The sequence below is a fragment of the Seriola lalandi genome, unplaced genomic scaffold (assembly GCF_002814215.2).
Source record: "Seriola lalandi dorsalis isolate HSWRI2012SDOR001 ecotype SW California unplaced genomic scaffold, Sedor1 jcf7180002050029, whole genome shotgun sequence".
NCBI lineage: Eukaryota > Metazoa > Chordata > Actinopteri > Carangiformes > Carangidae > Seriola > Seriola lalandi.
In genome coordinates this window covers 45,530-59,514 of record NW_019520582.1, presented here as the reverse complement: position 1 = coordinate 59,514, position 13,985 = coordinate 45,530, and the positions used below count along the sequence as shown (strand labels likewise).

At 46.4% G+C, this 13,985-nt stretch overlaps 2 protein-coding genes and 1 long non-coding RNA gene across 4 annotated transcripts in view; 1 reads left to right on the top strand and 2 right to left on the bottom strand.

Moving 5' to 3' along the window:
• LOC111649143 (uncharacterized) overlaps positions 1–609 on the bottom strand; it is a 3,666-nt gene extending 3,057 nt beyond the window's left edge. The window contains exon 1 of the long non-coding RNA XR_002760253.2: positions 20–609. This is a non-coding gene — a long non-coding RNA (uncharacterized LOC111649143). The remainder of the gene's footprint in view (positions 1–19) is intronic.
• A 4,141-nt stretch (positions 610–4,750) lies between these two features.
• On the bottom strand, positions 4,751–9,524 carry zmat2 (zinc finger, matrin-type 2). Of its 2 annotated transcripts, XM_023398908.2 has the most exons (6): positions 9,418–9,524; positions 7,459–7,558; positions 7,026–7,149; positions 6,553–6,626; positions 5,789–5,934; positions 4,751–5,552 (listed from the first exon to the last, which is right to left on the bottom strand). In XM_023398908.2, exons 1-6 carry the CDS (start codon positions 9,433–9,435, stop codon positions 5,409–5,411), a joined length of 606 nt encoding a protein of 201 aa, XP_023254676.1. In that variant the 5' UTR covers positions 9,436–9,524; the 3' UTR covers positions 4,751–5,408. The 2 variants fall into 2 exon arrangements, with proteins under 2 accessions (XP_023254676.1, XP_087027997.1); XM_087171871.1 differs by lacking the exon at positions 9,418–9,524 and having other exon boundaries at positions 7,459–7,675.
• Positions 9,525–10,961: 1,437 nt separating this feature from the next.
• Positions 10,962–13,985, top strand: part of slbp2 (stem-loop binding protein 2) — a 6,093-nt gene continuing 3,069 nt past the window's right edge. Inside the window, exons 1-5 of the mRNA XM_023398907.2 lie at positions 10,962–11,133; positions 12,096–12,257; positions 12,628–12,708; positions 13,629–13,709; positions 13,793–13,936. Of these exons, the coding sequence (XP_023254675.1) occupies positions 11,081–11,133; positions 12,096–12,257; positions 12,628–12,708; positions 13,629–13,709; positions 13,793–13,936 (521 nt within the window). The 5' untranslated portion in view covers positions 10,962–11,080. The remainder of the gene's footprint in view (positions 11,134–12,095; positions 12,258–12,627; positions 12,709–13,628; positions 13,710–13,792; positions 13,937–13,985) is intronic.

Below are 13,985 nucleotides of genomic sequence, written 5' to 3'. Positions count from 1 at the left end.
GTGTAGTTGTGTGTCTCACCCTCTTCAGGTAGTCTGCCAGCTGTTGTGGGCTCCACCCCATCACCTCCGACCTGGACGGCACCCGGTCCGAGCTCATCCTGTGTCCTCCTCCCGTCCCCTGTCCTCACAGACTGGTCCGTCCAGCTGACGTCACACCGGGACACTTCCTGCTCTACGGCGAGGAGGAGACCATCAGACGACCACCTCGCGGCCTCGTGGCTCTCGGATCAGGTCTTCCTGGTCCCGCCGCTCGTCCGCGGTGCGACTGACAGACGGGCCTCGGTCCTCAACACTCCTTCCTGTCAAACGTAGAACCAAACGTCTCAGCAGATAAAGTAACGGCTGACTGTCTTCAGTGCGTTTGACTTCCTCCTGTCGGCCGTCTGACTCAAGAGTGTGCAGAGAAGAAGAAGCAGAGAGCGGCGGACATGTCGCCGTGGAACCAAAATGGCTTCCTTCTGTCTTCCTCTCTCTCCTCCACTCTTTCTGTGTCTATGTCTCTCTATCTCGTTGCCTCTCTTTCCTCCCCCCTCTCTTCCTCCCTCCCTCTTTCTGAGAGGAAGTGACAGGGAGGGGGGGTGAAGGCAGCACCCCACCCCCCGTCTGACCACAGAGCGGAACAGATGCTGCTGCTGCTGCTGCTGCTGCACCCACTCGCTGCAGCTCAGCACCGACACACTGTCACAGCCAAAGGAAGAGGATCAGCTGACTCCGGATCAGTGCGAGAGCTCAGGCTGATCACTGCAGCGTCTGAGGCTCCAGCATCCACGCCTGACCCCAGGTCAGTTCACTGAGGCTCCATCAGCAGATTCACACCGTTTTAGTGTCAAACTGCAACTTTTCCTCAAGTTCGACTGAAGGCGGAAAAACAACTGAACACACAAGTAGTTCTGAGTTTTACTTCCATATTGTGACACTTTCTGCTTCTCACCTCGAAGACGTCTCAGTGATGAGACACATCGACAGCAGCTCCTCCGTCACCTGCTGCAGCCTCGCTCTGACGTCACTTTCCCTCATCACTCCTCAAACAGGTCACAGGTCACAAACCAGTTCACCTGCTGAAGCAGCAGACGAGGTATATGTGGAAGGTTTTGTGTATTTTATGAATAAAGAAAGAAAACTTGCTCCAGTTTCTATAAATCAAGTTTATTTTCAGATGCAGATTTCAGGTTTGAGCTCTGAGACAGAACAAATTTCAGGCTGTCAAAAGTTTTTCACAGATTAAGGGGATTTCTGTTTTATTTTTATGCTCTTATCACACACTGTCCAGCTGACCTGATGACACAGCAGCGTGACTCCACTGTCTCATTTCAAAGACTGAAGCGTCCTCCTCCTGAACGTTGAAGCTCCAACAAGTGGATCCTTCCTGGTCCAACATATCCCAAGATTCATTGCGCTCTGTTAATGAAAGCAAAGTACACTGACAGAGTCTGAGGATCACAGTGTGTTGTGGTTCAGCGCGACAGCTAACGGTTCAACTGTTAAAACCAAGAGACTGAAAACAAAAAGTTACTTGTTGTCATGGAGCCGCCTTTACAACCAAACGGTAAGGGCGGGAACAGCTGGTGGACCAGACCGTCTCTTTTCGGTTCGGAAGGACGTGGACCTGAACTGGGACTCAGCTGGGGCGCAGGGTTAGAGTCACATGTGAAAAAAAGACTTGAATCTCAGAGTGAATCTAGATCCCACTCCAGTGTCTGTAGATCCCATATGAAGCTACAGCAGCTGTTTAGCTTAGCTTAGCATAAAGACTGGAAACAGATGGAAACAGCTAGCCTGGCTCTGTCCAGCTCCTCTACACTTCACTGACTGACTGACCTGATGATTCCCAGTCAGTTTCTGCAGCTTCTCTTTTCTCTGGTGTCTAAGTGGATCCTGTCGTCCAGAACCAGAACCAGAACACGTTCCAGCCCCCCCCCCCCCCCCCAATCTTCACTCTGAGTGGAGCTTTATTAATTTTCCTAACCTGTCCTGTTCTGTACCAGCTGCTGCCTCAGTTATTGTAACTCGTCTCTCTGGAGAGCATCATGGGAAAACCCCTCGTCTCCTTCCTCCTCTGTCAGTCACAGCAGGCGCTTCTGATGGCAAGCGTGACGACAGCTCACATACAAACCCCCAGAGACGGCAGAACCAGCTCTCTGGAGGGTTTCAGAGGCTGGACCTCTTCCTGGTGACTCACAGACATGCAGTCTGACAGGAGAGGTGCATGCTGGGAGCGCACAGACTAAAATAAATTCCCACATGCAGAAGCAGCGGTTGCAGCTGACGGTAACAGCAGTGTGAAAATGCAAATAAAAATGTGAGCAGAGAAAACAAATGAACATCAGGCTGATGAAGAGTAAAATATCTTTAATGTGTTTAATTCTAATTAAATGGCAACACTCTTAGTTTAAGTCCATGAGCATTAAATAAACGTTTAATAATCTGTTTAGAAAACACTATAATGATTCTCTGTGAAATCAATTATGAGACAGACTCTGGTTCAGGTCTGGTTCAGGTCTGGTATGGTTCTGTTTCAGGTCTGGTTCAGGTCTGGTCTGGTCTGTTTGAGTCTGGTTCAGGTCTGGTTGAGTCTGTTTCAGGTCTGTTTCAGGTCTGTTTCAGGTCTGGTTCAGGTCTGGTATGAGTCTGGTTCAGGTCTAGTTGAACTCTGTTTCAGGTCTGTTTCAGGTCTGGTTCAGGTTTGGTTCAGGTCTAGTTGAACTCTGTTTCAGGTCTGTTTCAGGTCTGGTTCAGGTCTGGTTCAGGTTTGGTTGAACTCTGTTTCAGGTCTGGTTCAGGTCTGGTTCAGGTTTGGTTCAGGTCTGGTTCAGGTTTGGTTGAACTCTGTTTCAGGTCTGGTTCAGGTCTGGTTCAGGTCTGGTTCAGGTCTGGTTCAGGTCTGTTTCAGGTCTGGTTCAGGTCTGGTTGAACTCTGTTTCAGGTTTGGTTCAGGTCTGGTTCAGGTCTGTTTCAGGTCTGGTTCAGGTCTGGTTCAGGTCTGGTTCAGGTCTGGTATGAGTCTGGTTCAGGTCTGGTTCAGGTCTGGTTCAGGTCTGGTTCAGGTTTGGTTGAACTCTGTTTCAGGTCTGTTTCAGGTCTGTTTCAGGTCTGTTTCAGGTCTGTTTCAGGTCTGGTTCAGGTCTGGTTCAGGTCTGGTTGAACTCTGTTTCAGGTCTGGTATGAGTCTGGTTCAGGTCTAGTTGAACTCTGTTTCAGGTCTGGTTCAGGTCTGGTTCAGGTTTGGTTCAGGTCTGGTTCAGGTCTGTTTCAGGTCTGGTTCAGGTCTGGTTGAACTCTGTTTCAGGTCTGGTTCAGGTCTGGTTCAGGTCTGGTATGAGTCTGGTATGAGTCTGGTATGAGTCTGGTTCAGGTCTGGTTCAGGTCTGGTTGAACTCTGTTTCAGGTCTGGTTCAGGTCTGTTTCAGGTCTGTTTCAGGTCTGGTTCAACTCTGTTTCAGGTCTGGTTGAACTCTGTTTCAGGTCTGGTTCAGGTCTGTTTCAGGTCTGTTTCAGGTCTGTTTCAGGTCTGGTTGAACTCTGTTTCAGGTCTGGTTCAGGTCTGGAATGAGTCTGGAATGAGTCTGGAATGAGTCTGGTTCAGGTCTGGTTCCTGACATAAGTGGAACCAAACAGCTGCGCAGTTAGCACAACTGAACAAGTTAATGAATGAAGATTTAAAAGCCTGAATCTGTGTTTGTCTGATTGTTTATGTCTGTGTACTGATCTCAGGTCAGGTGAGACAGGTCCTGGTCTCACGTCAGCAGTTTAAATAAAGGTTATACAGTGAGTGTGGATCAGGACGTGTCTGTCCTCAGTAACAGGAAGTGGCCTTTCTGGTCATTAATCAGCACAGAGAGAAGAAAGCAAACTTCCTCTTCTTCTTCCTGTTGATCAAACCCCGTTTCAGCTGCTGCACAAACACGACGTCTCAGACGAACGACAATGAAACCTCCACACGCAAATCTTCCACCGCCATCGCCGCAGTCCAGAGGCCTCTGATCCAGGATGTTGGGGAGGGAAATTTTCTGATGATTAATAGAACAATCAGTCAATGAAGACAACAATGTGCATTTCAACCAATCAATGACAATAATCATTAGTTGCAGCAGGTGATTAAAACATGTTTCCTGAAAATCATTTAACACGTTTAAAACACTGACATCACCACACGGCCAAAAGTATGTGGACGACCTCCTGTCCTTGTTTTCTGCCTCTGCAGGTTCAGGTTCAGAGTCTCCTTCTGGCACTGATCCTGATCACAGGCCTTTAATATTGATTGTCAGCTGGGACTGAGTCTGATCAGATACTAGAGTCCAGACCAGAACCTGACGTCCTGTCAACGCGAGGGCTCCTTGTTCACTGAACCAGACCTGAACCCAAACACCCGTCAGGTCCCATCGGTCCGGGTCACGTCTCCACCCTCAGATACTTACTGTCCCTAAATGTTGCTGTGTCTGTATCTGATGATGTCATAGCTGTAGAAACTGGTGCTGGTCCTGATCTTGGTTCAGCTTTGATGCGAGGAAGGATGGAGAACAGATCAGATTCTGATCAGTTTTATTTTACCTGGTATTGATCCCATCAATCGACTCTGGACGTCTTCAGTTGACGAGACGTCGACTCACTGCAGCTCCACGGCTCTAAACACACTGATCACACTCACTACGTGGTCCCTGAAGGCATCGCAAAAACACGAGCCATGGCATGTTTGTGGCGATGCGTTCACTGACAGGTAGGAAAGCAGGTAATAAATCAGAGAGCAAACGAGTGGAAACAAACACAGTATTTATTAAAATCTTCATTTCCACAACATTCAGTGTCGTGAACAAACAGACGACCTCTGACCTCAACACCAAACATTAACTCATCAGCTGTTTGAGCTTTTCAAAATAAAATTTAACAAGTTACATCTGTCTTTGAATGTGTTAAATTTCATTTTGGTGTGAATGAAGAAAAACTTATAACAGCTCAAATAGTTTCTGGTTTCTGATATAAAAAAAATCCTTTTATCTGCAGGAACTTAAACGTGTCGCCGTCAGACTCATCATCATCCTCATCATCATCATCATGTTAAAGGAAACTTCTGCAGATTCTGTTTGGTCTCTTTTGCTCGTCCATCGTTTCTCGGTTCTGACGATGTTTCCGACAGGAACCAGCTCGTCCTCTCAGCAACAGGAAGCTGCAGCAGGAAACGTCTTCAGAACAGAGAGTGATGGAGAAAACTACCAAAATAAGAGTCCGGTTGTAAATAAAAAAGTCAAAGTCCAGGACTATGGAGGACTGACCGCAGCCTGCAGCAGGACTCCTCTGTCCTGTCTTTATAGTCCGTCTGACTCCACCTGCCTGAAGTGGGGGGGGGTGCAAACACCAGCTTCTGTCGTGGTGCGAGGGAGGAGGTCCTCAACACCCAGTCCAGCTGCAGAGCGTCAGTGACTCTTCTTGGAAGAGCCGAAGCCTGAGAAACCCATCACTGCCGCCATCTCGTCGTCCTCCTCGAAGTCCACGTCCTCCTCCGCCCGACGCTTCCTCTCCTTCTGCTTCTCCTTCTTGTAGGCCTTCGCCTTCTCCTCCTGACAACAACAACAACAACAACAACAACAATCAGCTGTCTCACGGAGCGGACACAACATGAACTGATAATAAAGGGAATACAACAACATGAAACATGAAGTCTGAGCTGCTCCAACAGAAACACACAGGTCAGACATGACACTGTCACCCAAACACAGCATCACAAACACAGCCCTCTTTGTTTCAGTGACTTTTCTGACAGCGGCAGTGACACTTCCTGTCCCGCCCTCCTCACCTCCTCCCGCAGCTCCTTCATTCGCTCCTCAAAGTCGTACTCCTTCTGCTTCTCCTCCAGCTTCTTCTTGTTCACCTCGAAACGCTTCTTCACCTGATCCAGAGACGACCGCTCCACCCGCATCGACATGCCCAGGTTCCTCTGGTCTGCACACACATATTTTCATTTTAAAACTCATCCTCCGTCCACACAACTCGAGATTCAGAAGCTCTGCTGGACCAGAGACTTTTGTAATCAATGAGGTCACACCCACGGTCTCTCCTGATTGGCTCTCATCAGTCTGGACTACCAGAGGTGAATACAACATGATAATAGACAGTGTTACTGATCTGGTTGTCTTTGCTAGCAGCTGCTGTTCACTTACATTCTCTGTTTTAATGCTACAACTGTCTTTGTTGGAGACAATCTACTTCCTGTTTACACACATGCTCAGTATGGTGAATGGTCATGTGACACTGTTTTCAGGTGTGTTCAGTCATTGATTCATTTCACCATATAAACAGTGATTGTGTTGTGTTGTATTTCATTGGGAAGTCTTTCATTATTTTTTCTTCTGTATGAATCAGAAACCGTTTTTCACCTGTTCTGTATGTTGTTAATGACTTCCTGTTGAACTCACCTGACTTCCTGTTTGTTTATATGTTTAAAAACCTTACTGATGAAGACGATCAGAGCATGAGCATGTGACTCAGCTACAGTCTCTCACAGAGGAACTGACAGGAAGCTGAAACTGCAGCAGCTGAACAGAACTGATGTGGACTCACGTTTCTTGCCGTTGATGTGATCCAGAAAGTTGATGGAGTCTTTCACGACGCAGTCACAGACATTACAGTAATAACTGAAAGAGAAGAAGAAGACAGCCAATCAGAGCGCGGCAGCAGTGGAAACCTGCAGATGTGATGAAAGCTTCACAGATAAAGTGTGAGACAGAAGGTGAACTCCAGCTGCTCTCTCAATTAGTCAATTAGCTGATCTACAGAAAAAATATAATGGATAATCGCTTCTTCTTTTCTATCATGTGACATCAGAACTCCGCCTCTGAAACGAGAGGATCTTTTATCTTTCATCTGTGACTGTAGCTGCTGTTGTTATGAGTGAAGTGCAGCAGAACAACAGAGCTGTGGTCAGACAGACAGACACTGAGCTGAAGGTGTGAAGCAGGTTCACCTCCACAGACTCCTGGGGTAATATACTGATCACAGCTGATGTCAGTGGACTAAAGTATGAGCCTCCGTACCCCCCCATCTCAGCCTGAGGAGTGGTCTTGGTGATGACGATGGTCTTCCCCAGTTTGGACTCCAGATCCACCTTGTAGTCTCTGTGGCGCAGGAGTTCCCGCTTGACCGGTGGAGCCGTTTTCCCTTAAAGAGACAGAGAGGGGTTACTGGAGTCCATCACCAGTTTCTATAACGGGACAATTCAGACATTTAGTGTGCTACTTGTGTTTTGACAGAACAACTGAAAACAGATAAATCTACTTTAAAATGAAGAAGTGATCACAGCTCTGTGGAGATTCAGAAACCAGAATGAAAACAGAAGAAGAGAGAGACGTATACAAACAAAACTCAACACGTTTCTCTGCATCTCAACATTAAACTCAATCATCTTCTTTAATTCCCAGCTGTGAAAAACAAACCAGCTCGTCTCTGTGGACGAGTCGACGTCCTCACCATCTCTCCTCTCCCGGTCTCGCTCCTCCACCAGTCGTTTCTGAGCCAGGTTCTCATACTCGTCTTTGTCCCACTTCCGACGGAAGTCGTTCTTACTGGACTGAGGGGGGAGACGCAGGAAGTAAGAGTCAGAGAAGAAGAAGTTATACATGAAGATACATGTACACACACAGAGCTGTGCTCAGTTTAGATGCTTCACAGTCATTTCTCTGTCGTTCAGCTCAGTGTGTGATTAACCCTCTGAGGTCTGGGGGGGTTCTTATTCTACATTATTTCTTAAATTCACCTTATAAAAGTTTGCCTATCACATTGTGCCAAAGTGTTTATGTAATCATTTTCAGAAGTATCTCAGCTCTTTCTGTAATGACGCCGCTTTTTGACCAGCAGTGTGCAAAAAGATCATTTGGCCTAAATGCTGAAAAACTGAAGCCCAGTTTTTCTTGTGAAAATAAATTTTACTGATGTGAATGAGTTGAAATGTGTTCACCAAAGTCTTAGGTTCACAAAAAATAGAGCAACATATGAGTGAAATGGTAGATAAATGTATAATAAATGCTTAAAATGAGAGTTTGTAATATCATTCAGTCGAAGTGTTGTCTGACTTTCTGCTTTGACCAAATTTTAAAGGCCTTCCAGCGCCGGCTTTGAGTCACGTACAATTTGACAAGAACATGAAACATTAATAACATTTAAACCACGTTTCCGTGCGCTATCTTTGCAAAGATATTTATAGAGATATCTATCGACCTCAAAGGGTGAAATAATTACACCAAACAGGTTCATCAACAACATCTTATTGAACTAAAATCAGGATGTGAGACAGAAACAGCTGTGGTAGAATAAAACTATGCGAGGGCCGGGGGCTGACAAGGTTTCATCTGACACCATGGCAACAAGACACCATGTTCATCCTGCATCAGTCCAGATGTGCTGCCCAAGCTCTTGTGTAGAAGCACAGAGAAACAGGAGGTTCAAGACCGGAGACAAAGATGGGCAAAAACCACATCAAGCCGACTTCACTTCAAAAAGTCAATCATCTCTGAAAGAAACCAGCGGGACCCTGGTAGACCCTCGACAGACGTGGTCTTTAAAGAAGACCGTCAGATAAGAGCCTCGTCCAATTGGTCCAGATTGAAACAAGTCCAAACACTGAGTCATAAAGAACCATCTCCAGAGAGCAGAACAACCAGGAGTCCTGCAACAGGTGGTCCAACCCCCCACAGAGACCTGATCCTGCATCATGGAGTCGGTCTGGATCACATGAAGAGACAGAAGAACCGAGGCAGGTTCTCCCAGACGCTGGAACCACCTGAATAACTGAGGCAGGTGTACGAGGAGAACTGGAGCTGCTTTAAAGGCAAAGGGGGTCACAGCAAAAACATACATACTATACATTTCTTGATAATATAACAGCAGTATTATGTCCAGCTTTATATTTTATATCTACTGGAACTACTTTGTGTTATACTACATGTTGTATGCTCTTGCACTGCTTTATGTTTTAGGAGGCTTTATCATGAATTGAATCCAAAATGTTTACATTTATTATAAATGTTTCCGTTCATGTCTTCTCGCACTTTTACTCTGAAGGAGCCCGGAAGTCTTATTGTTGTTGCTGCTAGCGGGGCTCATGCTAACAGTTAGCAGCGGACACATACGAACCAACGCGCGGATTAATCTTTGGGTAAATCGCCGAAACGACGTTAGAAAGCGCCGCCATGTTTAAAATAAAACCGAAAACTTTTACCGTGTTGTCTGTTAGCCGGCTAGCTCTCGTTAGCTGCTAGCTGACGCACCGGGACGCAGCGGTTAAAACGGTTTTTAAAGACTTTAAACGGATCTGGTCTGCGCCGTTGGCTGCTCTGAAATCCACACACACACATTTTAAATCTAAGCCTCGTTATAGTCAACTTTTTATATATTTTTTAAACAAAAAACAACCCGAGCTGAGGGACTCACCCCACTACCAGACGCCATCTTGTTCCCTTAGTGACAGAGAACAGTAGCGGGAGTCGGTTTAAACGGTGAAGAGCGCCGCCTGCAGGAGCGGAGACCCGGAACTCAGTGAGCACTTTATTAGGAACACCGTGTTCGTTCCTCCTCTGCTCTCAAACAGCGTCAGTTCTTCATGTCATGGATCAGCCAGATGTTGAAGCTTGTGTTGACATGACTGCATCACATCTGTTAGAACAACAGGTCTATTTATCTCTGCAGATTCATGTTTCTACTCACGACACTTCAGAGGAAATACTCTGTTTTTTACTGCACTGCTTTTATCTGGTACTTTCAGTCAGTTTGCATAATAATAAAACCATAAAATCACCAAGGAGAATAAACAGTGAAAAAAGATTTAAAAAAATATTTCTCAGAATTATGAAATCACAAAAAAATGTCAATATTATTTAAAATTTTCCAAACTCAGTGTAAATCCAACATGACACTTTGAGGATACGTCTTTAACCTTATTAGGGCTGAACAACATGCAAAATATTGTGATTGTTTTGGCAGATATTGAGACTGAGATATAAGTCCATATTTCAGTTGTAAAGGTCATTTTTGCATTTTCTTTTCACTGAAAAAAATGATTTAAAGTTTTAAAATTTAAAAAGAGAACCAGTTAGAACAGCATCAGAAAAATAATTAATTTGATTCATTATCAATTAATCTGACTGTTATTTTCTAGTTACTGGAAATAACTACTACTGGAGACATATTCAGATTTCTTGTTTTATTTTCTCATGTTTAACAACAAAAAAGCATCAAACTTGCAGCTATGAGAATTCCTGATGAAAACACGACCAAAATAGTTTCTGATTAATTCTCTGTCCATCGATTAATTAACATTTTTGTTCAATAGCTGAATTACAAACAAAACTACGCTGTCAAACCTTAAGCGATAACACAATGATTTGTTGTTGTACAATATACTCATATAAGTTTGTCTGTGAAAGTCAGACGTTTTCTTTCCTTTTTATAAACAAAGATCCTGTAGGATTTACAACATGAAATGAAGCTTTAGGAGTCTGAGTTAAATCAAGTGGAGCTTTTACTTCAGTGCAACACCACAGCAAAGAAATACCAAGTCCTGCTTTCAAAATGTTATTTAAGTAAAAGTACTGAAGTATCAGCATGAAAATAACCTACAGAAAAGTACTGAAGTAAAAGTACTCGCTCTGCAGAATGACTCTTTTCAGAATCATATTATTATCATAGTCATTGATGCATTAATGTGTTTGTCACTTTAATGTTGCAGGTTGTAAATGTGGAGTAAACTTGAATTATCTATCAATAAAGTACTTTAACCTACAGTAACATATTTATGTATTTGTAAAGTGGGGTATTGATTATATTTTCTATTATTGATTGTAGTAGAATTACCAATTTAAAAAAGGAAGTACTGGAGTAAAGTAAAAGTAATTCAAACAGTTACATTACTTGAGTACATGTATTACTCCTCCAGGCCTTCATCATGTAATCTGCACGTTTTCTTTCTCCAGATCATGCGGCACAGGTGAGTCGGGATGGCCCCGCCCCCCTCAGGTGCGGCTCATTAAAAAGCTGCTAAAGCGGAACAATGGCGTCTGTCCGTCTGAAGTGAAGGCGCCAAACTTAAACTGCAAAAATGTCAACGAGTGGAGTGGAAACGGCCGCTCAGAGCCCGCTGCTCTCCTCCAGGTCGGTACCAGCAGCAGCATCACACGGGGCGGGAAAACACGGTTCATTCAACCGGTGACCCGGGAAATACCCAGGACTTAGGTGGTGTAGTTAGTGTCTCATCTGTGAGCTGATCACATGTTGATATGTTCATCTTTAATCTTTTAAAGTTGTTGCCAGGTTAAGTGACAAAAATCCGCCAATCGGAGCCGAGAACCCGCCCAGCCGCAGAGGTAACCGGAGGGAAAGTTCACCTTGTTGAGCCCGTTTTTACCTGAATTTGTTCATAGTTTGGAAAATGGAGTCGGCCGAATCAGCCGTGATCACTTCCTGTCTGCAGTGCATCATGGAAGTTCAGACAACTGTCCCGGTTTCACTGCGACACTGAAGGAAACTTAAAAACAGGACGATTCCCTATGAAGTTCTGCAGGTGGAGGAGCGTCTTTTCTCTGATTTCTGAGCGGGTTTGTGGAGCTTTATTCTGGAGGGACATCAGTAATAATGACATCATCAGGAAGTGGACATCACACTGAATCTATAAATATGTATTTCATGTCTGAGTTCATTTAAAACTCAGTGCAGTCTGTGTTTTAAAGTAGCCTACTTTACTGCCCCCCCCCAGTATTTCTGGTGGTGTCCCACAGTGTAGGTGCACAGTGGGTGAGGGGCCCCTCCCCCGTTTTATCCTGAAGACTAAAAGCAGCAGGGAGCTACGGAAGAGGACGAGGGACATGTACACTGAGTTTCTCATGTGTCTCACCTGTTCTGGACGTCGTGTCAGGAAATGTTTCTTTGTTCATGTGAAGACACTTGGCCCCGCCCCTTTGTACTCAGTCTGTTTGAGTAAACTTTATTAGTTTCTCCTCAGTGTGAACATTAACTGAACCCTTGTCAGACTGGGGGTGTTCAGGTGTGGAGCTGTGATGATGATGATGATGATGATGATGATGATGATGATGATGATGAAGGTGTTGTGTCCTCAGCTTCTGTTTCAGTCCCTGGTCACGTGTCTGCGTGAAGGGTTGGTCGGCCACCGTGTGGAACGGCCTCCCTGACCCGCTGCTGGCCGCCGGGTCCTCCGGGTGCTGCACCCCCGAGCCGTGGCTCCTCCCCGGTTGCAGCTCCGTCTACGACAGCCTGGTCAGGTGAGAAACACACCTGGTCGTCACCTGTACACCTGCTGACAGTCGCTGGTCTCAGGTGAAACAGCTGCAGCACGATGGAGGAGCAGTGATGTCACAGGAAAAATAATAAAGCATTTCCATTCCTTCGTTGCATGTTTTAATTGACATTAAAATTAGGAATTTGTATTTATTGATCGATCATTTATAAATTAATTTCCTGTTTTTAATATCTATTAAATGAAAGATGTTTTACGTCGCTGCTCCTCCACTGCTACAGTCTCTGTTCAACATTTAGTCAGCTGTCCCCCTGCCCCTCATCCACTCCCCCACTGAAGTGTGGTTGTTCTGGTAAATGGACTCTGTTGACTCTTGGTCTTCCTCGTGTCCACAGTAACGTCTCTCCGATCCCGTCTCCTCCTCCTGCGAGTGGCGTGCGAGGACGAGACCGAGCGGCCAGCAACAAACCTCGCAGGTTCTTCACTTCATTAGAGTCCTGAACCACTGACTCTGGACTCTGGACTCTGGTCTCTGGACTCTGGTCTCTGGTCTCTGGTCTCTGGTCTCTGGTGTCTGGAGTCTGGAGTCTGGAGTCTGGACTCTGGACTCTGGTCTCTGGACTCTGGACTCTGGTCTCTGGTGTCTGGTCTCTGGACTCTGGTGTCTGGACTCTGGAGTCTGGACTCTGGACTCTGGACTCTGGTCTCTGGTGTCTGGTCTCTGGACTCTGGAGTCTGGTCTCTGGTGTCTGGACTCTGGAGTCTGGACTCTGGACTCTGGAGTCTGGTCTCTGGACTCTGGAGTCTGGTGTCTGGATTCTGGAGTCTGGTCTCTGGTCTCTGGTCTCTGGACTCTGGAGTCTGGTCTCTGGAGTCTGGACTCTGGTGTCTGGACTCTGGAGTCTGGTCTCTGGAGTCTGGACTCTGGTCTCTGGTGTCTGGTCTCTGGTGTCTGGTCTCTGGAGTCTGGTCTCCAGAGTCTGGTGTCTGGTGTCTGGACTCTGGTCTCTGGTGTCTGGTCTCTGGACTCTGGTCTCCGGAGTCTGGACTCTGGAGTCTGGTCTCTGGTGTCTGGTCTCTGGAGTCTGGTCTCTGGTCTCTGGAGTCTGGTCTCTGGAGTCTGGTCTCCAGAGTCTGGTCTCCAGAGTCTGGTGTCTGGAGTCTGGACTCTGGTGTCTGGAGTCTGGTCTCCAGAGTCTGGTCTCTGGACTCTGGTCTCCAGAGTCTGGTCTCTGGAGTCTAGACTCTGGAGTCTGGACTCTGGTCTCCAGAGTCTGGTCTCTGGACTCTAGACTCTGGAGTCTGGACTCTGGTCTCCAGAGTCTGGTCTCTGGACTCTGGTCTCTGGAGTCTGGTCTCTGGTCTCTGGAGTCTGACTGTCTGTCTGTCCCCTCAGGCCGTCCATCCTGGAGCGCTGTATCCTCAAAGTGTCCACCAGCAGTGTGGCTGTGGGGACGGACGATCTGGACAACAAGAGGTCAGAACATGTGACAGATCAGCTGACAGGAAGTCACTCGGACCACGTAGGAGCTAGAGATAATCACTTCCTGGTCTCTGCAGGTCCCCCCTCGGTCGCTGCTACCCCCGCCTCCCTGATCCCGCCAACACGGAGACCAACGCCGCGGTTCTGAAGCGGCGGCAGAAACAGATTCAGTACGGCAAGAACACCAGTGGTTACCAGAACTACCTGCAGCAAGTGCCCAGGTGAAGACCCCCACACACACACACACACACACACACACACACACACACA

Coding starts and splice junctions, on each gene's coding strand:
- zmat2 (XM_087171871.1), bottom strand. CDS start 7,609: ATGTATAACTTCTTCTTCTCTGACTCTTACTTCCTGCGTCTCCCCCCT. Junction 5,935..6,552: donor TCACATCAACGGCAAGAAAC/GTGAGTCCACAT, acceptor ATGTGTGTGCAG/ACCAGAGGAACCTGGGCATG. Junction 5,553..5,788: donor TGAAGGAGCTGCGGGAGGAG/GTGAGGAGGGCG, acceptor TGTTGTTGTCAG/GAGGAGAAGGCGAAGGCCTA.